Source organism: Thunnus albacares, chromosome 12 (assembly GCF_914725855.1).
Source record: "Thunnus albacares chromosome 12, fThuAlb1.1, whole genome shotgun sequence".
Classification (NCBI taxonomy): Eukaryota; Metazoa; Chordata; class Actinopteri; order Scombriformes; family Scombridae; genus Thunnus; species Thunnus albacares.
The window spans coordinates 32,673,079-32,699,453 of record NC_058117.1 but is presented as its reverse complement, the minus strand read 5'-3'; the positions used below and the strand labels follow the sequence as shown (position 1 = coordinate 32,699,453).

The 26,375-nt window shown below is 38.6% G+C and overlaps 1 protein-coding gene across 1 annotated transcript; it reads left to right on the top strand.

Moving 5' to 3' along the window:
• Nucleotides 1-19,471: 19,471 nt before the first annotated feature.
• LOC122993826 (myosin-10-like) lies at nt 19,472-22,267 on the top strand. Its single transcript, XM_044368295.1, has 9 exons — nt 19,472-19,749; nt 19,833-19,874; nt 20,043-20,105; nt 20,299-20,340; nt 20,426-20,488; nt 20,753-20,815; nt 20,927-20,989; nt 21,200-21,328; nt 21,914-22,267. The coding sequence occupies exons 1-9, from the start codon at nt 19,494-19,496 to the stop codon at nt 22,195-22,197; spliced, it is 1,005 nt and encodes a 334-aa protein (XP_044224230.1). The 5' UTR covers nt 19,472-19,493; the 3' UTR covers nt 22,198-22,267.
• Nucleotides 22,268-26,375: the final 4,108 nt, after the last annotated feature.

Below are 26,375 nucleotides of genomic sequence, written 5' to 3'. Positions count from 1 at the left end.
AGTAAAGCCTGTGTAAGAATGGCGAGATTGTCGCTTGAACTTCATTTTTTATGTGTAAAATTGAACTAATTAGTGTTACATATTTTATTGACAAGGTTGCCAATATCAGGGCAAACATCTCACCCATGTCCAGTCCGCTTACTAGTGGCTCCTCCTTTTGTCCAGTGTCCATGGAGGATATAGCAGCCCTGTTAGGACAAATGAAACCCTCCTCAAGCCCACTAGATGTCCTACCAACCACTATGTTTTTAAAGTGCATAGCCAATATTATAAACCGCTCTCCTCTATCAGGGTGTGTCCCCAGATACTTTAAGCAGGCTATAGTTCAGCCTCTATTAAAGAAATCAAACCTGGACCCCTCCCTGCCAGAGAACTACAGGTCCATTTCAAAACTCCCTTTCTTTTCCAAAGTTTTAGAAAAGACTGTTGAGAAACAACTTGTTCAAACACTGGAATTGCACAGGGTGTTTGATAGATTTCAATCTGGTTTCTGTAAACTGTACTCCACTGAAGCAGCTCTACTTAAGGTCTCAAATGACATTTTAATGGCTGCAGATGCCGGAGACGGTTCTGTTCTAGTACTATTGGACCTTGGCGCAGCGTTCGATACTGTGGACCATCACATTCTGATCCACAGGCTAAATCACCTGGTGGGCATTTCTGGGACTGCATTGGAGTGGTTCTCCTCATATCTCATGGATAGATCTTTGTCAGTCTCTGTAGGTGAATTTGTGTCGGACATGGAAGCTTTGTCATGTGGTGTCCCCCAGGGATCAGTCTTGGGACCCATTTTATTCTCCATATACATGCTGCCACTGGGACAGATCATCAGCTGTTTCAAGAACATCTCCTATCAGTTATACGCTGATGACATCAAGTTGTACTTTTCATTTAAACCTAATGAGCTTCACAAACTCTCTGTACTTAACAACTGTTTAAACGCAAGTAGGAATTGGATGGCAAATAATTTTCTGCAGTTAAATGCAGATAAAACTGAAGTCCTGATCTTTGGCCCTGATGATCTTCAGTCATCAATCAGGCAGAACCTTGGTGCCTTATCCTCATCTTATCAGTCTTGCCTGCACAATCTTGGTGTAATTTTCGACCAATCCATGAGTTTTGAAGCGCATGTTAAGACGCTAACTCGATCATGTTTCTTTCACCTGAGAAACAGCCAAACTCTGGTCTGTGGTATCAAGAAATGAAATGGAGATGTTAATACATGCTTTTATATGATCACATTTGGACTACTGTAACTCTCTTTTTACCTGCCTTAATAAATCTTCCGTACACTGCTTACAAACTGTCCAAAATGCTGCTGCTAGGCTTTCAACACAATCCAACAGATGGTCACATATAACTCCTATTTTAATCTCATTGCACTGGCTTCTAGTAAATTTTAGAAGTCATTTTAAATATTTGGTGCTCACTTATAGAGCCCTACATGGCTCCACAGTATATTACGGACCTTCTGCACCCCTACACCACTAGTCGAGTTCTTAGATCCTCCACCCAGGGCTTTCTAAATGTACCTCGTACACATTTAAGATGCTCGGAGATCATGCTAAGCTTTGGAATAGTTTTCCAACAAGCTTAAGGTCCGTGGATAATGTAGACTCCTTTAAAATCAGCTAAACCCCCAGTTGTTCAGACAGGCATTTGGGTAGTATGTGCTTTTTTATCTTAATTTGTCTATTTTTTCTGCTTTACAAAATTCCAAGAAGAACTTAAAAAGTCATAAATTGTTCAAATATTCATTCTCAGTTTTCAGCTTTTAAGATAAAAAATATTAAAGGAGCAGCAGCAGGTTCAGGAATATTATCACCTTTTATATGTTGGGGATCAAAGTGAGTCTTCACCAGATGTAAAACAGGAAACATTAAATCTCCAGTGATGACTACATACAAGACAAGCTATGCTAGGAAAGGAGAGAGGCACAAACATGTGTTTAGTGTAAAGTTGTCAGTAGGAGGAATAACACAGTGCTGTGAATGAGCTCTGTCACTGTGATCAGACTCCTCCTTTAAATCCACCAACTTAGTGTTGATGAAGACTAAACAGAGATCAGAGTCTTCTTTATACTCGCTGTAGCTCAGAGTTACTCAACACTGCAGATATGACGTCTCTGTTCATCTCAGTGTTGCTGGCTGCTATGTGCCTTGGTATGAACACAGCTCTGTTTCTGTCATATCAATCCAACATTGACATGATTCTTTAACAGCTCACTGATACTGTTTGTTGCTGTTTTACAGAATGCAGAGCACAAAAAGACAACGTGCTGCAACCAAAAGGAGATGTGACTGCTGCTGAAGGAGAGGCAGTAACACTTGACTGTCAATATAACAGCAGTTATACAACTAATTACCTCTTCTGGTACAAACAGGAAGGAAACAACAGCCCCAAATTCATCCTGAGCCGCTTTAAACTGGATGAAGGGAACACACCAGATGAGAGGAGTCACACACTGTTAAACTTCATTGGTTTCTTATCAAACAGTCTAGATTCTTTTCCCTCATGAGACACAGTTGTGATGAAGAGTTTTACAAATGAATGTCATTTGACATATGAGTCTCCTCCTACTGACTGCAGAGGTGGCTGCATGGCAGAGAGCTGTTTGATTCCAGCTGTGAACATCAGACCAAACACAACTCACAAAACCACTCAACACTTATTCAAACTCAACATTCACTTACAGCACATTTCACTTGTGTAACCATGGAAACACTGGCTGTCATTTCAATGTTTTCAGCTCTTGTAGGTACGTATGTTTTTGTCATTGTGTGATATTTTCCAAATGATGGATATTTGACTCTGGAACAGAACTTTAATACAACATGTTTCCTTCACTAGGTAACACCTTGGAAGATGATTTCTATAGAAATCAGTCAAATGAACAGTTGATCAGTTTGTGTCCACAGAGTAACACTGTACAGTTGATATTTTCCACTGTCTTCTCCTCTCAGCCTCATGAACAATGTTAGTCTAATGGCTTCATTTTCTCTACTTTTTCCAGGACTAATAGCTGGAGACACAATCTCTCCTGTAAAAGATGAAGTCAGTGGAAGAGAAGGAGGATATGTCACACTCACATGTACCTATGAGACAAGTTCAAGCTATCCTTTGCTTTACTGGTACAAACATCATTCTGATCTTCAGGCACCTCAGTTTATACTCTGGAAACAAGAAGGGAGCAGTGATGAATATATTCCTGATGAACGATATAAATCCAAAACATCAGATACAACAACTGAGCTGACCATACAGAATCTAACCCTGGCAGACACAGCTCTCTACTACTGTGCTTTGAGACACACAGTGATAGAAAGTGTAGAAGAGGTTGTACAAAAACCTGAACACAGATATCTGACTACTCTTCAAAGAGGAGGGAAGTGGTATTCAAACCACAGCTTCATATCAGATGGATTCTGCTAATTCCTGTATTATCAGAGTCACTGTGGTTACAGCTGCTAATGAAACACTGTGGGAGGATTCACATGAGCAGCAAATCCACATCAATGACAAACCAGCTGGATGATGCTTCAAACACAAGACACCATCAAACATAAAGTGACATAAAACTGTGTGTTGAACAAAAACCTGAAGTTACTCGTCGGGTTAAAAAGTGAATGTAATGAAAATATGAGAATGTTTGTTTCATACTGTCAGTTTTTATCATGAGCTGTTTCCATTAGACATTCAACAAGGGTGTCTGCTGCCTCCACTGTTTGAACTACGAGTGTGAATGAGATATGGTCACTGACTACTGAGCACGTGCAGGAACGCTATTCTGTTAACAGAGCTTCGCTAGCTTCTTGTGCTACATATCACTATCTATTAACATGGTACTACATTATGAATTTCTTGAAGAATTTCAGTACAAGTTACAGTACATTTCTCAAACAGGTTGTAGCCACTGTAGGTCTTTGGTTATTGGCCATGATTAATGCTTCTTAACTGTTTAAAGTTAACTAGTGTGCAGTGTCTGCTTAACAAACCTGATCTGGATCCAACTGTATGCAATCATTTCAGGTCTAGCTCAAAATGACCTTTTATTTCAAAAAAATATTTTGAGTTGTTGGATCTTAGCTCAGATTTCGATACAGTGGATCATGGAGTCCTCAGTGACAGGCTACAACGGTGGGTTGGCCCATCTGTTTCTGATTTAAGCTGGTTTATATCATATTTATCAAATAAACAATTATTTGTGATGGTTGGTAATGATATGTCTGATGCTGCTGTCTTGAGTTATGGAGTGCCTCAAGAGTCTATTATTGGTCCTATCTTATTTTCTATTCATATACTACTGTTTTAACATATCTTTTCACTTTTATGCAGATGACAAACAGCTGTACATTTCCCTCAAATGTGGCAATTTCAGCAAACTGTCTGATTTAAAGGATTGCCTGGACTCTATGAGAAGCTGGATGTTTAAAAACTTCTTTAACTTTCTTATTCAGTGATGATACAACAGAGGTTTTGAGGCATTATTTAACTACATAACTAAATCTTTACTTCAAGATTCAAGACATAGTTTATTGACATTTTCTTGTGTATTTGCATACACAAAAAACAAAATGCTGTTCCTCCCAGCTCACAGCAGTGCAACAACAACAGAGAGGATAAAGATATACTGTGTATGCAAAAATTATATTTAAAAAAATGATGAAAACACATAAATCCCAAGAGAAAAAAACAAAAAAACGAACGAGCAGTTAGCAGCACAGTGTATTAAAGTGCATTTAAAGAGAAAAGTACATGTCTCAATTGGATGTAGACAGCTCTTGCATGTCAACGACTGACCAGCACTGATGGGGGAGTTATATAATCCATTATGCTGTCCAGAGAACATTTGGCAACATGATTGTTGTTGCATGACCAGTATGTATAGGTTAGCAGTTAGCCTAGCTTGCACTCATCTGCACTTGCTTTGGGTCCACTGGGTGCAGCAGACCAAACGCCATCAGCTGATTTAACTCCCAGCCAGTATTTCTCAAAAGCAAAAGTCTTTGTTACAAATGTCCAAAAAAACTGATATAGACATATTATAGACATATTTCCCCTACACGCCACAGGATGTCACAGATGTAGATGTAGACATGGACAACGATACTGCAAGTCGGAACTACGAGAGGCCGCTGCAAATGTTGGTTGTGCCACCATCACACCAGTTCATGGAGAGAGAAAATACCACCAACAAGGACCCCTTAATTTCTCTTCTTGTCTCTTTCTCTTCTTCACAAAATAACTCTTCTGTTAGCTTCCTCAGTGCAGTTTCTCCTTTGGAATGTAGGTAACAGTAGCAGGTAGCAGTTGACAGCTAGCTAGCTGTTTTGATTTAAAAATATATCTAAAGATGATATTTCGTCTACTGTTAATTAATTTTGTTACCTCTTCTGTAGAGTATCCTCTGAAGATTATTTGAAGGTTATTTTGCAAAATGTCCCACTTTGTATGTCCAAGTTTGAGATGTATTCAGGAGCCCATCTCCGGTGCAGCCACTCTCTGAGCTGTGAGAGCAGGGAGGAGGAGATTAAGGGAGGAGCAAAACTGTCACTGAAGTACAGAAAGACACAAACTTTCACTGTGGTGTTTCATACTAAACAACACAGACAGTTTCTTCTTATCTTCAAGATGGTGTCAATGCAATTAAGTCTGTTTTCAACTTTGTTTCTGATCACTAACAGGTAGGTGACACACTTCATATTTACTTCTATTGATGTTTGATTGAAAACTGAGCATGAAGTTGTATGTATTCATGTTATGAGTCTTTGACAACATGTTATAACAGAGTTATCTCTTCTTTTAGGTGTCAGCTGTCAAGAACTCACTCCAGTCAACAATGAAGAGAACAGTTTAGAAGGCAGCACTGTTACTCTGTCCTACAAATACTCCAAACAAGCTGCAGCTGGTGATTATTTCTTCTGGTATCGACAATATCCAGGAAAACCACCAGAGTTCCTCATGTACATCTCAGGACTGAACAAAACAAGACCAGCAGATTCTCTGAAGTCAGAATCCAGATTCTTTACTGATCTGTTTGAAGACAAGCGTGGAGTCAAACTGCAGATCTCCTCTGCTGCAGTGTCTGACTCTGCTGTGTACTACTGTGCTCTGCAGCCCACAGTGACAGGAAACACCAAAACTCTGTACAAAAACCTTTGGAGCAAAGACAACAGAATACTCCACAACATCCACTAGAGGGAGTCACACACTGTTAAACTTCAGTGGTTTCTTATCAAACAGTCTAGATTCTTTTCCCTCATGAGACACAGTTGTGATGAAGAGTTTTACAAATGAATGTCATTTGACATATGAGTCTCCTCCTACTGACTGCAGAGGTGGCTGCATGGCAGAGAGCTGTTTGATTCCAGCTGTGAACATCAGACCAAACACAACTCACAAAACCACTCAACACTTATTCAAACTCAACATTCACTTACAGCATTTCACTTGTGTAACCATGGAAACACTGGCTGTCATTTCACTGTTTTCAGCTCTTGTAGGTACGTATGTTTTTGTCATTGTGTGATATTTTCCAAATGATGGATATTTGACTCTGGAACAGAACTTTAATACAACATGTTTCCTTCACTAGGTAACACCTTGGAAGATGATTTCTATAGAAATCAGTCAAATGAACAGTTGATCAGTTTGTGTCCACAGAGTAACACTGTACAGTTGACATTTTCCACTGTCTTCTCCTCTCAGCCTCATGAACAATGTTAGTCTAATGGCTTCATTTTCTCTACTTTTTCCAGGACTAATAGCTGGAGACACAATCTCTCCTGAACGAGATGAAGTCAGTGGAAGAGAAGGAGAATCTGTCACACTCACATGTACCTATGAGACAAGTTATACTTATGTTTACCTTCACTGGTACAAACATCATTCTGACCTTCAGGCACCTCAGTTTATACAACGTAAATACCAAACATCAGCTACATCAACTGAGCTGACCATACAGAGTCTAACCCTGGCAGACACAGCTCTCTACTACTGTGCTCTAGACACACAGTGATAGAAAGTGTAGAAGAGGCTGTACAAAAACCTGAACACAGATATCTGACTACTCTTCAAAGAGGAGGGAAGTGGTATTCAAACCACAGCTTCATATCAGATGGATTCTGCTAATTCCTGTTTTATCAGAGTCACTGTGGTTACAGCTGCTAATGAAACACTGTGGGAGGATTCACATGAGCAGCAAATCCACATCAATGACAAACCAGCTGGATGATGCTTCAAACACAAGACACCATCAAACATAAAGTGACATAAAACTGTGTGTTGAACAAAAACCTGAAGTTACTCGTCAGGTTAAAAAGTGAATGTAATGAAAATATGAGAATGTTTGTTTCATACTGTCAGTTTTTATCATGAGCTGTTTCCATTAGACATTCAACAAGGGTGTCTGCTGCCTCCACTGTTTGAACTACGAGTGTGAATGAGATATGGTCACTGACTTCATGTTGTCTTCAGGTATTTACATTTGTTGACATAAGAACTGTCAGTTGTCAGTGTTTTACTATTATCTACCTGATAAAATTTTTAAGTTATGTAAACCAGGACAGAAAAGACACAAACTTTCACTGTTTCCAGGTTTTCAAGCCTCTCATGAGCTGTTCTGGATAAGAACGTCAGCAGAAAAGACTGTTACAAGGATGTTTAAAATAGAAAAACAGGGAATTCATCTTCATCTTTACCCAAAGATGTGGGATATTAAATATGTAGATGAAGTATTTCTTACCTTTCTGTCCACTGTTTTATCCTTCGGGAGTGTAGCAGCTGTGAAATATAGGTGATCCCTCTGGAAACTAAAAAGAAACTAAACAAGACACATAAATAAATGACCAAAAAACCTCTTCCATGGACGACCTGAACAAGGTCATCCCGGTCCTTCCCTGTTATTAGTGGTGTTCCTCAGGGCTCTGTCTTGGGCCTCCTTCGTTTTATCATTTATCTCTTACCACTTGGCCATATTCTCAGAAAATTTGGAATACAGTTCCGCTGCTATGCGGATGACACCCAGCTCTACCTGTCTACCAAACCTACTTCCACTCTTGCATCCTCTTCCTCTTCCGCTTGCCTGCTGGAAATCAAATCCTGGCTTTCATATAATTTCCTCCAACTTAACAGTGATCAAACAGAGATTCTCCTCGTGGGTACAAAATTTACTTTATCCAAACTCACCAGTTTTTCACTGACTATTGATTATTCCACAGTCACCCCTTCCCCCCAGGTTAAGAGTCTGGGCATCATCCTTGACAGCACATTATCCTTTGAGCCACACATCAATAATATCACCCTGTCTGCTGACTTCCACTTACACAATATCTCTCATCTCTGTCTCTTACATCCAACAGTGCCGCCATTCTCACTCATGCTCTGATTACATCCTGTATTGATTACTTCAACTCTATCCTTTCTGGTCTTCCTCACAAGTTCCTCCATAAACTTCAACTGGTTCAAGATTCTGCCGCCTGTATCATTACCAGAACCTCTTCCAAAGAACATTTCACCTCTGTTCTCCAGCAACTATACTGGCTTCCTGTTAAACACTGTATTGACTTTAAGATTCTACTTCTCACCTTCAAGGCCCTTCATAAGTTAGCACCTCTGTATCTCTCTGACCTCCTTCACACCTTCACACCCTCCTGTACTCTCAGATCATCCTCTGCCATTCTCCTCACTACACCTCCTGCCTGCTTGACAACCATGGGGTCCAGAGCCTTCAGCTGTGCTGCCCCTCACCTCTGGACCTCTGTCTCCCAGACATACGCAACACTGATTCTCTCCCAACCTTCAAATCCCGTCTCAAAACGCACCTTTTCAAAGTGGCTTATTCCCTCTGATTGCTTCATTCAAATCAAGTTTGCATTGATGATGATTTTATACTTCTATTTACTATTTTAACCCTATTTTATATGATGCTGCTTTGTTGGATTTATTGATGTTGTTTTCACTGCTGAGTGTTTCATTTTAGTTTGTGTTTGTAAGGTTTTTTTGTGGCAGTGACAGGAAACACCAAAACTCTGTACAAAAACCTTTGGAGCAAAGACAACAGAATACTCCACAACATCCACTAGAGGGAGTCACACACTGTTAAACTTCAGTGGTCTAAATGTTTGTTTTATAAAACTGAAACTCTGATGTTAATGAGGTGAACATGAATATCAGAGATATGATGCAGCAACAAACAACCAGACAGTTATACATATATAATAACAGTATAATGATCACAAAGTAGTTTATTTGTGTTGACTGTTCAACTCAGTGATTTTTGAGATGTAAAAAAATAACTTTCTGATATCAGTTAAACTCAAAGAGGAACAACAAGATCCTCCAGTGTGGACAAAAGTGACAATAGAACATCTCAGATACAGTTTGGATCATTTCTCAGAGGCACATTTGTTATTAACACACAAAAAATGTGATGGTTGGAGTTGAACCTCACTGATCACCGAATGTCAACAGCTGGTTTCAGAGCCCCGTCCACTAAAGTTCAAGTTTGTTATGAAACAGTCTGGATTTGTTCAAATGATAAAATTCTCAGGAAAAGTGCAGAAATTAAGATGAAAGAATGATGGAGAGTGATAAACTTAATACTTAAATACTCTTTAATAATTCAAATTCAAAAGCCAGACATGAAACTTTATAAAGACCTCCAATCTAGCGACCCCCACTCCTACCAGTGCAAAGCCCTTCAGTGCCAAGAGTTGAACAAAGATAAGAGTCCCCTCTGCCAGCTGGTCCTGAAGCTCTGCCCTCACACACCAGGGCTTCAGGACAGACACCAAACAATCTGGCCCAACTCAATCATCTCAAAACAACAAGAAGATGATATCAAATATTGGAACCAAACCACCGAATCACAAAGTAAATTAGAATTGTATTTGACCCTAAAGAGAGAGCACATGGTGGCAGAGTGCCTGACCACCGTGACTGATAGAAAACTAAGGAAAACACTGACAGACTGAGTGGACACAGCCGGGCCATAGAAACAGGTCGTCACAGGCAGAACAGGCTCCCCAGGGAGGCCAGGCTGTGTTCACTTTGTCATAAAAGAGAGGTTGAGACAGCATCTCACTTCCTGTTATACTGTGAGAAATATAAGGATTTAAGAGAGGAAAAATAAATCATATATATCCGGAGTTGATCCATCTCCCCGACCCTCAGAACCTGCCTCTATGTGGGGAGAGAAGTCAGTGTGCAGCAATAGCTGCAAAATATGTTAAATATTGTCATACTTTAAGAGAAACAAGCTCTGTACTACATGTTTCTGTGTGATTACATCTGTAAAAAAGCCTTTTATTATATTGTGTTTGATATGATTGTTGATATTTGCATATTGTATTTTATTGCTAATCATCTGTTAATGTTAATAATTTTCTGTAGTGTTTTGATAATATAGGTTTGTGATCTGTCAAGTCAATAAAGCTTATTTGAATATGAATTTGATATGTAGTTGTATGGTGCAACACTGATGACAATAAGGTTTTGGGATGTTAACTTTGTATGTGAGCTATTGTTGACATAAGTGAGAGTATCACACAGTAACTCTTCAGACAACTAATCTAACAACAGAGAGGAAACCACCAACGATGTCCTTTCTCTCCACTGCTGTTTTATCCTTAAAGCTCAAACTGCTTCACACAACCTGACAGTTTGGTCCAGAGGATAAAAAACAAGACACAGGATCAATAATTATTTTCATTGATTATCTAAAAGCAACAGATTTAGGTTGAAGCTGATGTTTAACTGCTTAAATTCCAGCAGGTACAATGACATTCACCAAAGTAGAGAAGTTGTCCTGTAACACTCATTGAGACATTGTGTGTATTTGAAGTAAACTAACACTCAAGACTTTATATAATGTCAGAATTCAGAAGCTCAGTTTCTTTAAGTTTCCTCAGAGACACTTTGCTTTTCATCTCTCCCTGATCTCACTTTGGTTGGTTTGGAACAAGAATCATCAAAAATCATCAACTGTTATGTAATTTCATCTCAACACTTTCATAATCAGTAGAGCAAATCATTTCTACATGAGACTTTTTTATAGTTTGTATGTTGGTTTCATATGTTTGACTCAATCATGATGAAGAAACAAACACTATTTATATCCAACATGAGTGAAACATGATTTATATGATGGTGACTTCAGCATCAGAGTTTCCAGAGTTGAAGGTAGAGGAAGAGTAACTGAGAGAAGTGAAAATACAGATCTAAGAGGAGACGGAGAGATTCAGGGAGGAGCTAAGCTGTTACTGAACTATAGAAGAGAGACGAACTTCCATATTCAGCAGAGTTCAATACACAAACCACAAACATTACCTTCATTCAACATGCTGGCATTGGACTATTATGTATTTTCTTTACTGTTTCTAGTCATTCTAACAGGTATGAAAGTTTCTGCATGAAAAAAATTCAATTCCACTTTTGTCTGAATGTGATTCCTTGATCGTGACTTTAACATGTTATAACAGAGTTATCTCTTCCTTTAGGTGTCAGCTGTCAAGAACTCACTCCAGTCAACAATGAAGAGAACAGTTTAGGAGGCAGCACTGTTACTCTGTCCTACAAATACTCAAAACCTGCAACTGGCTCTGATCGATTCTTCTGGTATCGACAATATCCAGCAAAACCACCAGAATTTCTCATCTCTCACACAGGAACGGGGAATCCAATATCAGATCCAGTACCTAGACTGTCTTTTAAAGTGAGTGCAGATAAAACCCAAATGGATCTGCAGATCTCCTCTGCTGCAGTGTCTGACTCTGCTGTGTACTACTGTGCTCTGCAGCCCACAGTGACAGGAAACACCAGAACTCTGTACAAAAACCTTTGGAGCAAAGACAACAGAATACTCCACAACATCCACTAGAGGGAGTCACACACTGTTAAACTTCAGTGGTTTCTTATCAAACAGTCTAGATTCTTTTCCCTCATGAGACACAGTTGTGATGAAGAGTTTTACAAATGAATGTCATTTGACATATGAGTCTCCTCCTACTGACTGCAGAGGTGGCTGCATGGCAGAGAGCTGTTTGATTCCAGCTGTGAACATCAGACCAAATACAACTCACAAAACCACTCAACACTTATTCAAACTCAACATTCACTTACAGCACATTTCACTTGTGTAACCATGGAAACACTGGCTGTCATTTTACTGTTTTCAGCTCTTGTAGGTACGTATGTTTTTGTCATTGTGTGATATTTTCCAAATGATGGATATTTGACTCTGGAACAGAACTTTAATACAACGTGTTTCCTTCACTAGGTAACACCTTGGAAGATGATATTACTGCCAGCAGTGCTGAAGTGTTTTCATCAGAGGGCAGTAGTGTTACTCTGTTCTGTAACTATTCAGTTAAAGCTTATAATCTCCAGTGGTATCGACAAGATCCTGGATCAGCTCCTCAGTTCCTTCTCCTGATCACTGATACAACATCTCCTACTGTGGTGAATGCAACACCTCCACACCCTCGACTGACTGTTGAACTGAAGACAAAGCGAGTTGATCTGCAGATCTCCTCTGCTGCAGTGTCTGACTCTGCTGTGTACTACTGTGCTCTGCAGCCCACAGTGACAGGAAACACCAAAACTCTGTACAAAAACCTTTGGAGCAAAGACAACGGAATACTCCACAACATCCACTAGAGGGAGTCACACGCTGTTAAACTTCAAGATATTAAACAACAAATGTTTGAGGAACATCCACTAAAGGTGTCCTCTCTCTCTCTCTCTCTCTCTCTCTCTCTCTCTCTCTCTCTCTCTCTGCTGTTTATCCTTCAAACTGAAACTGGTTCACACAACCTGAAGGTTTCGGTCCAGAAATTTTATTTTTTTATTTTAATACAGTGAAACTAAAGTTTTACACTCTTGCTAACGGGCGATTTTTGAAACGATCAAGATGTAAACTATTAGTTTGGTTGTTGAAAATGATACATTGGAGTAAGAGAGAGCGCTTTCAACTTTTTATCTTTAGTACTGAAACTGTTAAACTTCAGTGGTTTCTTATCAAACAGTCTGGATTTCTTGTAGTGGTGATAAAAACATCAGAAAATGAAACACTACAGATAAAACATGTATTATTCATATAAACAATAACATCATAACTGAGTGTTACAGCAAATCCTCTGATATCTAATAGAGCTCACATTAAACTCTGTGAACCAACTATTTTTATGAGGCACTCTTCATAACTGCCCAAATACAAAACTGTTTTAATAATGTGAACAATATATTTGAGTTAAATATTCAGTATATGAATAACATGGTTATCATATTGTTACATAATATACAAGCTGCAGTGGAATATGTGTGGAAAGTGGTGTAAGTAAGTAAAGTAAATCCTGCTGAAACTGTCTGTTGATGTTAATCTTACTGCTCATAGTCTGGGTATAATATTTGATGCTGTGTTTTACTTTCATCATCAGCTGAGTTAAGTTGAATAGTGATGAAATAATGTCGTCTTCACGTTTGAAGCAAACAATCAGGTCCTTTTTGTGTTTGTAAAGCCTGAGAAGGTGATCAGCTACCTTTCTGCAACTCCAGTTATAAATGTAACCAGTCTGTTAACCAGGAGGAAGAGTAACTGAGAGAAGTGAAAATACAGATCTAAGAGGAGACGGAGAGATTCAGGGAGGAGCTAAGCTGTTACTGAACTATAGAAGAGAGATGAACTTCCATATTCAGCAGAGTTCAATACACAAACCACAAACATTACCTTCATTCAACATGCTGGCATTGAAGTATTTTGTATTTCCTATGTTTTTTCTTGTAATTCTAACAGGTATGTTACATTTCATTCTTGTATTTTTTAAATTCTGAATCATTCATTGAAACTTTTACAACATGTTATAACAGAGTTATCTCTTCCTTTAGGTTTCAGCTGTGAAGTACTCACTCCAGTCAACAATGAAGAGAACAGTTTAGAAGGCAGCACTGTTACTCTGTCCTACACATACTACACAGAAGCTGATAACAACGATTATTTCTATTGGTATCGACAATATCCAGGAAAACCACCAGAATTCCTCATCTCTCACACAGGAACAGGGAATCAACTATCAGCTGCAGTATCTAGACTGTCTTTTAAAGTGAGTGAAGATAAAACCCAAATGGATCTGCAGATCTCCTCTGCTGCAGTGTCAGACACAGCTCTCTACTACTGTGCTCTAGACACACAGTGATAGAAAGTGTAGAAGAGGCTGTACAAAAACCTGAACACAGATATCTGACTACTCTTCAAAGAGGAGGGAAGTGGTATTCAAACCACAGCTTCATATCAGATGGATTCTGCTAATTCCTGTTTTATCAGAGTCACTGTGGTTACAGCTGCTAATGAAACACTGTGGGAGGATTCACATGAGCAGCAAATCCACATCAATGACAAACCAGCTGGATGATGCTTCAAACACAAGACACCATCAAACATAAAGTGACATAAAACTGTGTGTTGAACAAAAACCTGAAGTTACTCGTCGGGTTGAAAAGTGAATGTAATGAAAATATGAGAATGTTTGTTTCATACTGTCAGTTTTTATCATGAGCTGTTTCCATTAGACATTCAACAAGGGTGTCTGCTGCCTCCACTGTTTGAACTACCAGTGTGAATGAGATATGGTCACTGACTTCATGTTGTCTTCAAGTATTTACATTTGTTGACATAAGAACTGTCAGTTGTCAGTGTTTTACTATTATCTACCTGATAAAAGTTTTAAGTTATGTAAACCAGGACAGAAAAGACTCAAACTTTCACTGTTTCCAGGTTTTCAAGCCTCTCATGAGCTGTTCTGGATAAGAACGTCAGCAGGAAAGACTGTTACAAGGATGTTTAATATAGAAAAACAGGGAATTCATCTTCATCTTTACCCAAAGTTGGGGGATATTAAATATGTAGATGAAGTATTTCTTACCTTTCTGTCCACTGTTTTATCCTTCGGGAGTGTAGCAGCTGTGAAATATAGGTGATCCCTCTGGAAACTAAAAATAAACTAAACAAGACACATAAATAAATGACCAAAAAACCTCTTCCATGGACGACCTGAACAAGTTCTGCTGTAAAATTATAATTTGACTTTAAAGTCAATCTTTGTCTTTTGATCTGAAAATCAACTTTTTAGGTAAATTAAAGATGTAAGCAGCGTTGAACGGGCCCTTGTGCCTCCGAGCACGTCAGGCTGCGGTGCAATCGAAGGGCTTCTGTCACGGGCATGTAGATGTTTTCAGACAGTGCAAGAAGGAGATAAACATCACTTCCTTTGTCCACTATTTTGCCTGCTGCTGGGGCTGCTTCACTGAAATTTCGTAGGGGGCGCTATTCAGCAAGTTTGCATCACTGATGGAATATTGTCATGTAGACGTGTTCAGGCCGGGACTCTTATCAAACATGTAAAGTACACATGTCAATCAAACTTTGACCAGGTTGTGTGGATTAAAAGTCTTTACTTCTCTAAAAATTTTAATATCCCTATAAGAAGAGACATCAGACTACAATGACAGCATTGGTTATGTCTCTGTGTCTAATGCTTTAAGTCTTCAACTAGAAAAGGGAGACGTGATCTACATGACTGGTCAGGCTACGACGGTTTTCTGCTTTTCCCTGTGTGAGTGCAGCTGTGAAGTACCCACAGTTAATATTACACAGTTTCAACATTACTGTGTTAAAAAATATAAGCATTTATAAAACACAAATCACTTGTCTGTTTTTTTGTCTGGTTACATGAACAAGACTCTACAAGTCATAGAACACTCTCACCTAAAATAGATATAAGAAGCATTTGCACATTTTATAAAGAAGTTAACTTTAACTGTTAAACCCATGTTAGTGAATGACCACAACTCCTACAGTGACACTCTGTGGATCATCTATGCACCTTAGAGCTTTATATGGTGCAGCAGAGTCTTTACATATTTGGACACTACATGTTTTTTGTTGTGTTGGCTTTGCTCTGCGGCACTATTTGCAATAAATTCTTTAAAAACACACATTAATACACATCAGATGAGTTGTAGCCCTTTACAACCTGAGTCTGGGAAACAAACATGCACACTTTTGAAAGATCAAAGACTGAAATTGCTCTTATCAGCTGTTTAGTTCTTATGATCATTCAACATTAATGTACTGTAGTTTTTAAAGGATTCAGTAAAAAAAGATGTTCAAAGAACATCATTCTAACTAGTTGTAGTCTGCAGTTCAGTGTTCAAGGATCTTTGGTGCTATTTTTACATTTGTTATCAGACACCTGGTTCATTCTCATACAGCACTTCAGTGACCTGTTTTACGTGTTTATAAAGACGGGAGCTGAGCGAGACGTGTCACACTGCATCTTGTTGTCTAAAGAGGTGATATTTCACAATGAGCTTTTCAGCTTTTCCTGTAAGGACCAAGGTTTTGTCATTGTAAGGGTTAATGAATGGCAGAATTAGCCAGAGGCTTCAAGTATTTTTGTCTGAATGACTCAGTTTGTAATGTTTGACTGAACGACATATAAAACAATTTGTTTTCAAAAACAAAAAACCCCGAGTGGTGAGTGACAGTGAGACAAAACCAGCTGCCACAGTCTTATCTCAAAAGAAACTAAACCGCAAAAATATTTATAAATGCTTGGACTCCATTTGCTGTATTTCAGAACATGTTTTGGTTGAAATAACTTATTGGATGTTTTAATTGTCCTAAAATGGAGACGTCACTGAATTAAGACTCAACTTTGTAGGATTCTTTAATAAACATTTTTCCAACCAAAAAAAGAACAAAATGAATTGTGATTATTTGCCACTGGATGTTTTTCTGATATACTTTTTATATACTTTTCTGCTACTTCTACGTCTAGTCAGCACATCTTCAAGGTTTAAAACAGTAAGAAACATCCACTGAGCTGCATTGTGTCAGTGGACAGAGTAACTTCAACCAGGGTAATAAACTGGCAGCAGCTCCATGTTCTGTACAAAAAGGAAAAATATATCTAGGAATACTATTAACTAGCGCTATAAAAGAGGCAAAATGTACTTTATTCATGAACTGTTTATAAGTGGAGGTAAGTTTGCCTCAATGTGCATCTTCCCACATTCACACAGACCGACCGAAGGTGGCGTTGTAACGGGTATAGGATGGACCCAATAGCAGCACAAATGACACTGGTATAAACTCAGCAGTCTTTATTTCACACGATGTCAAGGCAATATTAGCACAGTCGGAGAAACACAGTTTTTGAACCCCGATCTTCCACTCCCACAGCAGACAAAGACCAGGGAACAGGCAGGCAGAACTCAGAGTCAGGGACAGAAGGCTGGTGGGTTTACCGGGGCAGAGACAAGGAGCGATGGTCGAAGACAAGCTGATCAGAAACCAGGAAGGCAGTCCAGTGAAGAAAGCAAGACGACTGAGCATAGTAGCGTAGACAATCTGACAAGGAGGGAGTGGGCCGAGGCAGCTTATATACTGGCTGATTGCAGATGATGAGCAGGTGGGAGCGCCAGGTGAAGGTGGTTGAACTAATGAGGGGTGTGGCAGAGCAGAGAGTGAGACTGAATGATTGGATGATTCCCACAGCAACAGGTGAGGGGGAGAGCAGACTCTGACAGGCGTTCTCACTTGGTCTTAGTGACGCAGGACATGTTGGACCCTTCAGTAATGACAGTACACTTAAGTTCAGTATGTCAAGTCTGTTTCAACTTTGGTCAGGCCTACAGTCCAACTACAGCTACTCACCTCTTTCTCCTACACACACAAATTAACTATTGTTATATAATGAACTCATTATAATTGTCTTGTTAGATGTTTTCATATGTATTCATTGTTACAGCTTTCAATCCATCTTCTGTACTTGCTTTTTCCTCGCTATGGCTCCAGCTGCACACTTGGTTGTCTGAGGAGGAGAAATTTCTCTTTATATTGGCTTCTCTGAGATTTCACCCATTTTACCTTATATGTCATAACTTTTTCAATGGAGTTTCTCTGTGCCCTCTTAGAAGGTTTGAGCCAGGTCATTGGTACTTTGCCAACATTGACACATGTGTGTGATATTGTGCTGTGCAAATACATTTCACTCAGTGACTGATAAGGTTCTGGTAAAACCTTTTCAAAACCTTTTCACAGATATTTCTGTGTAGTTTCAAAAAAACAAGAAAATTATAGTCAGAGGAGCCTACTACTTCACATTCTCTGCATGGGAAAGACGGATAATGACTTGGATTGGTGCTAATCTCTACCACAATGGCAAGAGAGGGACATGGAATTCTAATTACAATGATGAACATGGCTATATCAGTGTGACTAATGCATTGGTTCTACAGCTGGAAAAGGAGGATGTGGTCTACATGGTTTTACCTGCAGACCATGGTATATGGGATGATACCTGTGATCGTACTACCTTTAGTGGATTCCTGCTTTTTCCTCTGTGAGACTCATGAGAATGTCTTCACCCCCAAAAAATGTTTTGCATAGTTTGTAAAAAAGTCATACAATATATATATGTATATGAAAGGGTGCACATTGTTGCTGTGTTGGCTTTGCTCTGAAATATTTGAAACAAAAGAATGACTATGAGGTTAAAATGCTGACTCTAAGCTTTAATTTGGGGATATTGAAACCTGAGTCTGGGAAAAGCAACCCATACACACAAAAAGATCAGAGACTGAAATCCCACTTATCAGTTGTTTAGTTCTGATGAGGATCTGATGATCATTCAACATTAAAGGTTCACAACTTTTCAAGTCTGTCTTAAAACAACAGTCAGGTGTCCATATGAGCAGTGAAAGAGGTTTTCCTCGCTGTAATCATTCCTCCTGTTCATACTGGATATGAAAAGATCCTTCAAATGTGCTTTCAATGGAAGTGATGGAGGACAAAAGTCATTTTGTGCACAAATGTATTTAAAAGTCTGTGTGAAGCTTCTATTCAGCTTCAGCAGTCTGAGTTAGTCATATCAAGTGGATATCTGACACATTTACAGTCTTTGTGTTTCCCTGTTGAGCTGCAGGTGGAAGTATAGTAACAAAAAGAGGAACTTTGGCACTAAAAAGACTGTAACGTTGAAAGATATCTACTTGATTTGACTCATTTGGACGCTGAAGCTTCATATTAGCTTCAGATAAACTTTTAAATATATTTCTGTACAGAAGGAGGACTGTGGATTTTGCCCCTATCACTTACATTATAAGTACATTTTGAATTGATCTTCTAATGGTCAGTATGAACAGGAACATTTTAATGTTCATAAGGGCACCCGACTGTTGTTTTCAGAGAGACCTGAAAGATTGTGAGCCCGTCCTTTAATGTTGTTATTTTGAAGGAAAGAACATCCTTCTAACTAGTTGTAGTCTGCAGTTCAGTGTTCAAGGATCTTTGGTGCTATTTTTACATTTGTTATCAGACACCTGGTTCATTCTCATACAGCACTTCAGTGACCTGTTTTACGTGTTTATAAAGACGGGAGCTGAGCGAGACGTGTCAGACTGCGTCTTGCTGTCTAAAGAGGTGATATTTCACAATGAGGCGTGCTGCAGCTTTTCTGGCGTTGCTGCTCTGTCTGTACTGGACGAGGGCTCAGGGTGAGAGTGGAGGGCTGACAGAGAATGATGTCACTAAGACAGATGTTCAGTCTGAGATCCTGAGTGTTAAAGCAACCAGTGATCAGACTAACATCACCCCTGATATCTGGGCTGAGCTGAAGGAGCTGAGAGACATGGTGGTCCAACACAGTCTGGAGCTGAAGAAGATGGAGAAGCTGGAGCAAGAGAATACAGGTTCATTCACATAGTGCTAAACAGACTCATGCAATGTTCACATATTCATCACTTTTAGGACTAATTTACTGCTTTTATTCCAGCCATACAGGCCAGACTGACAGCCAGTGAAATCAAGAATGCAGGTAGATATTTACATTTTATTAAATGATATATAATTCATTCATGTTTGTGATGTTTTTCCTGTCAAGCTCAAGAGTTGAATGTATCCAAATCTTTAAGGTGTTTACTGAGATTAATATCTAAGATTCAAAATGGAAAAAAAAAGAAAAAAACTTTAATTGTATTCACAGTTTTGGAGGCCAGAATGACCGCCAGTGACAACAAAGTGGAGGAGCTCGAGAGAGAGAACACAGGTAAAAAAAAGAAAATTTTAAAAAATGACATTTTATGTTGGAAAACATGTTGTTGTTTTAAAGTCTATCAGACATGAAGCCCAAAAGTGATGAAAGAGGAGTAAAAAGATCTATTTAGCAGGAACAAGTTTAACATATTGATGAATTTTTACATGTGGATGTTAATCTTAATTTATTTCCCCCTCTAATGCAGATCTTCTAGCCAGAGTAACAGCAACAGAAAATAAGAGCACAGGTAGGTTTACATAGTGATCAAGGAAAAATGTGAAACTGCAGATCATAGTCCTACTTTACAATAAGAGTTTTAAATGTTTTCACAGTCTTGGAGGCCAGAATGACCGCCAGTGACAACAAAGTGGAGGAGCTCCAGAGAGAGAACACAGGTAAGCTTAAAAACATCACAGTGTGGAAATGAAACTGAGTTTATTATGTTAGCAATGAGAACATATAAAGGGTAAGTTTCATTAATGATGTTTCGGTGGGAAAACTTTAAACATCACAGAGCACAGATGAGCTACAAAAATCAATAAAAAGCAAAAATAGCATCGTATGTTTGAAACATAAACATATACATATAATGTCATTTTACACTTGACTGTTGGTCGACTGTAAACCTTTCATAATAGTGACTAGAAATGTGTTCACAGATTTGAAGGCCAGATTGAACACTGCTGAAAATGTGGTGGAGGAGCTCAAGAGGGAGAACACCGGTAAGCTGCAAAACACACAACTGCCAGTTTATTAGATACACATACAGGTATTTCAAGTTCCAGTTATGTAGTTTACCTCCTTTACAATAAAAATGATGAATGTGTTCACAGTGTTGGAGGCCAGAATGAGCTCCAATGAGCTCCAGGTGGAGGAGCTCAAGAGAGAGAATGCAGGTGAGCTGCTTATATCATTAATAAAAAGTCAAAAAGTCATATTATGGTAGCAGTGAGAATGGCAACGGTAAATCAAGGCTCATCCTCTGTGCAGCAGGATGCAGAGTGACATGAATACAGTTATTAAATGAGGCAGAAGTGACATTTTGCAGCTGTTACTGATGTGAGAGGAAAATATTCTCTCTATGTGTGTCCTCCACATTCACACAGATCGACCAAAGGTGGCGTTTTCTGTCGGCCTTACTGACGCAGGAGCAGTTGGACCCTTCAATACTGCCATCACACTTAAGTTCAGTAAAATTTTCACCAACATCGGCCAGGCTTATAACCCATCTACAGGTACATACACCTCTTTCACCTACTCACACTGTTTTTGTTTGAATTATTACATAATCTCATAGATTTATGATCTAACTTATCATTTTTTTGGAATTGCCTTTTCATACATAACTTTTATTGCATCCCTAGTTGTCTAAGTGTGGAATATCTCTCCTTAAATTCTCTGTCTCTCCATTTTTCATATTTTTTCCATTTTTGTATTTCTTGTCCTCTCAGTAGGCTAGTTCTGAGTTGGAAGCTCTTATAAAGCTCTTTCAGATAAAGTATGTTATACTGGGATATACATGATGCCATTTTGGTGAAGGAACTTTCTCTTTTACATAGTTTGCACATGTTTTAAAGTATTATGTAGTTATTTTCATTCTATTTGGCAGCTTCTTTTATTCTGATGGGTTCTTTCTGTGAAAGCTTTGATAGTTTTCACTTGTATTTAGTTTGGTTTGTGTTTTCACTGAATTGACTCGTTGATCAGATTTCTAACACAGTCTAACATACAAGGACTTGGCAACAAATCCCCAGAATTAGACAAACACCTATAAAGCCTGATCAAATCAATGAATAGACTGAATTCCTCCTTTGTTGCAGGTGTCTTTACAGCCCCAGTCAGAGGAGCCTACTCCTTCAGATTCCATGGGTTTGAAACACGGTCTTCACATTGGATGGGTATTGAACTGTATCACAATAACAAGAGAATCACTGTTAGTTATGATATAAATGACGACCATGGTTATGTCTCTGTGTCTCATGGGTTTATTCTCCAACTGGAAAAGGGAGATATGATCTATCTGGTTCTCCCCTCAAACTACATTGTTTTTGATAATGACTATAATGGTACCACTTTTAGTGGATTCCTACTTTTTGCTATGTGAGGTCTGCTGTAAAAACAACACAGTTGATTACATGATGTCACAACATTACACTATTAAAAATATCAAATCCAAATAAGCTGTTTGTATGTGTGTATTTTTGTCTGGTTACATGAACAAGACACAGGAAGAAAAAGTTATCTACTGACAATATCAAAAACTTCTCCACAGTTTAAAAAACAAGGTACATTTTAGTGTTTGTTTCTTTTTTCAAAAATAAAACCTAAACCAAACCCATCCTGCAAAACTTGCCTGAAATTCATCCAAACCCAAACAGATCACACCCTCCGCTTCTTTATTTTTAATTCTTTTAATTTTTTCTTTCTTTTCTTCACATGCTGTCCCCTCTTACCTATCTGTGTCCTTTTATGTTTTGTAAACCAATATCATCTCCTGAAGTAGTGACAATATTCTCTGACTCCATACACAACTGTCTTATGAAGAGAGAACATAGCAACCTTTTGTGAAAAACATTACAGTTTTGGAGACCAGAATAAACACAAGTGAAAATGTGGTTGTGGAGCTCAATATAGACATCATGAGTAAGCTACAAAAACATTATTAAAAAATAAAAATTGCATATAATGTTAGAAAACATGTATTTGCAATTTGTGACGTGCAAAAGTAACTGGAAAGGAGTGAAAGATTTAACAGAAATGAAACATCTTGGGTTGTTAATCAACTAATCTATTTAACCTATTAATTTTTCCCCTCAATTGCAGATCTTTTGGTCAGAGAAAACTGAGAATAGGAGTACAGGTAGGCCTACATAGTAATCAAGACAAAATGTGAAAACTGCAGATCATAATCTTATTTCACAATAAAAGTGATGAATGTGTTCACAGTGTTGGAGGCCAGTATGAGCCTCAAGAGAGAGAACGCAGGTAAAAAGAAAAAGAAAAAGAAAATTACAGTAAAAATGTCATATAATTAGAAAACATGTTGTTTTAAAGTCTATCAGATGTGAAATCCAAAACTGATGAAAGAGGAGTAAAAAGATCTATTTAGAAAAAAGTTTGAAATATTGGTCAAATTTTACATGTGGATTTTAATCCTAATTTATTTCCCCTCTAATGCAGATCTTCTAGCCAGAGCAAGGCCCACAACCCAACTACAGGTAGTTTTCAGTACTGATGTGGGGAGAAGTTCTGACCCCTCACTGACTTTCTCTTCTGATGCAGGTATCTTCACAGCTCCAGTCAGAGGAGCCGACTACTTCACATTCACCATGTGGGACAACCGTACTTCAGCTTGGATTTGTGCTTATCTTAATCACAATGACAAGAGAGTGATGCATAGTTCAGACTACAGTGATAACACTGGCCATATCTCTATGTCTAATGCTTTAATTCTTCAACTAGAAAAGGGGGATGTGATCTACATGACTCTCACCTTCAACTGCGGTGTTGCGGATTACAACAACAATCATACCACCTTTGATGGTTTTCTGCTTTTCCCTCTGTGAGTGCAGCTGTGAAGTACCCACAGTTAATATTACACAGTTTCAACATTACTTAAAAAATATAAGCATTTATAAAACACAAATCACTTGTCTGTGTTTTTGTCTGGTTACATGAACAAGACTCTATAAGTCATAGAACACTCTCACCTAAAATAGATATAAGAAGCATTTGCACATTTTATAAAGAAGTCAACTTTAACTGTTAAACCCATGTTAGTGAATGACCACAACTCATACAGTGACACTCTGTGGATCATCTATGCACCTTAGAGCTTTATATGGTGCAGTAGAGTCTTTACATAGCGTTGAACGGGCCCTCCCACCCTTGCGCACGTCGGAGCGTGGTGCAGTCGAAAGGCTTCTGTCACGGGCATGTAGATGTCTTCAGACAGTGCAAGAAGGAGATAAACATCACTTCCTTTGTCCACTATTTTGCCTGCTGCTGGGGCTGCTTCACTGAAATTTCGTAGGGGGCGCTATTCAGCCAGTTTGCATCACTGATGGAATATTGTCATGCAGACGTGTTCAGGCCGGGACTCTTATCAAACATGTAAAGTTTGGTGCAGACTGGAGCATTAACAATAAAGTTATAGCAACTTCCTCTGTCATGGTGAAACATCAAATCTCAACGGTGTGAGGATGAGAATTTTCTGCAGGGTGAGACATGTCTGTCTTGCTCACACCTGTGGCATCAAAATTATGCAAGTTTTGGGCCCATTCACTTGTATTTCAATTAGTAAATTGAAAACTCTTGATGAGTTTGTGTGTAAAACAAATTAATTTTCATGAAGTCTATTTTTAGGAAAGTAAAGACTTTTAACCCACATGACCTGGTGAAAGTGTGATTGACATGTGTACTGTCAGGTGTGTAGAGACAATAAGTAACTGCAGCTGGACACAGAAAAATACTCATATATTTGTATGGAGAGTGTGAGTGAACTGCTAGGTGCTCAGGCCCTAATAAAGGAAAAACTGCAGTACAGAGCTACAAATTTTAGTGTTGATTTTATTTTTCTGCAGCACTTTATCACTAAACTGTCACTCTCACTCCATTTTTCCCCTTCCCCTCATAGGTCATCCCCACTACTGAATTATAAATATAAGACCTATAATCATTGTAAAATAAATGATAATAACACCAAACTTCATACAAAGTTTGTATATAATGTACTGTATGTATATAGACCTTTCTGCTGCATCCTACAAAAATGAGCTGCATTCAACCCCCTCCCCCCCCCTCCAATTGTCTCTCTCTCCCTCTCATTGGAGAGGAAAATTTTAGAGTACTCTTTTGGTGAAATATCCTCATAAATCCCATGACTTTGGCCAAATCTTACATTAGAAATCATATTTTAGTAGGACATTTCATGGTGAATCCATTGACACAGGTTTGAAAGTGTTCAGACTTATAGTTCAGACGTCAGAGGCCTGTTTGACACAAAGGTCATGCCTCCCCATTGCTTTACATTATAAGGGTGATGGGTGAATTTTTACATTTAATCTAATTTTTCACCACACCTGATGTGCATGCCAAATTTGATACGTTTTTGAGCATGTTTACAGGGTCAAATTTAGGGTTTAAGTGGCGTAATAATAAAGAAAGAAAGAAAGAAAGAAAGAAAGAAAGAAAGAAAGACACAAACAAACACAAAATACAAGAGGGTCTTCGCCCTTTAGGCTCGGGCCCTAAATATAATTTTCAGATCTTTTTTTTGTTTTTTAGTCCTGACTTGTAACATAAATACAATGTTACTGATACTTGTGTTTGACAAAATGTTCAATATTATATTTTAATTTTCTTATTGATTGATATTATATCAATCTGAAAAGCACCTTGAACACATTATAAGTCAGAGCTGTGAGAGCAGGGAGGAGGAGATTAAGGGAGGAGCAAAACTGTCACTGAAGTACAGAAAGACACAAACTTTCACTGTGGTGTTTCATACTAAACAACACAGACAGTTTCTTCTTATCTTCAAGATGGTGTCAATGCAATTAAGTCTGTTTTCAACTTTGTTTCTGATCACACTAACAGGTAGGTGACACACTTAATATTTACTTCTATTGATGTTTGATTGAAAACTGAGCATGAAGTTGTATGTATTCATGTTATGAGACTTTGACAACATGTTATAACAGAGTTATCTCTTCCTTTAGGTGTCAGCTGTCAAGAACTCACTCCAGTCAACAATGAAGAGAACAGTTTAGAAGGCAGCACTGTTACTCTGTCCTACAAATACTACAAAGCTGCTGCAGCTAATGAATATTTCTTCTGGTATCGACAATATCCAGGAAAACCTCCAGAGTTCCTCATTTCCCATTTCGGTTCAGGAGATGCAATATCAGATCCAGTATCTAGACTGTCTTTTAAAGTGAGTGAAGATAAAACCCAAATCCATCTGCAGATCTCCTCTGCTGCAGTGACAGACTCTGCTCTGTACTACTGTGCTATGAGGCCCACAGTGACAGCAAACCCACAGTCTCTGTACAAAAACACAAGCTGACACACTGACAAGCTGCTGGAAGCCTTTTTTCCACACTGTTGTACTGAACTTTTTACCTCCACTAGAGGGCCACATTATCAAGTAGGCGGTGCACTACTTCTGCACTGTGTTCAACCATTCTGTCAATAATAACTGCTGCTGTGAAGAGAACAATTCTCAGACTGAATGTTGAACATCAGATAGTTTCTCCTGTTGATTTAAACCTTGTTGTAGAG

What these genes read in the sequence shown, in the direction of transcription:
- LOC122993826 (XM_044368295.1), top strand. Translation starts at nt 19,494, where the DNA reads ATGAGGCGTGCTGCAGCTTTTCTGGCGTTGCTGCTCTGTCTGTACTGG. An exon ending in AACAGAAAATAAGAGCACAG is followed by an intron (nt 20,341 to 20,425) that starts GTAGGTTTACAT and finishes ATGTTTTCACAG; the next exon opens with TCTTGGAGGCCAGAATGACC. An exon ending in GGCTTATAACCCATCTACAG is followed by an intron (nt 21,329 to 21,913) that starts GTACATACACCT and finishes CCTTTGTTGCAG; the next exon opens with GTGTCTTTACAGCCCCAGTC.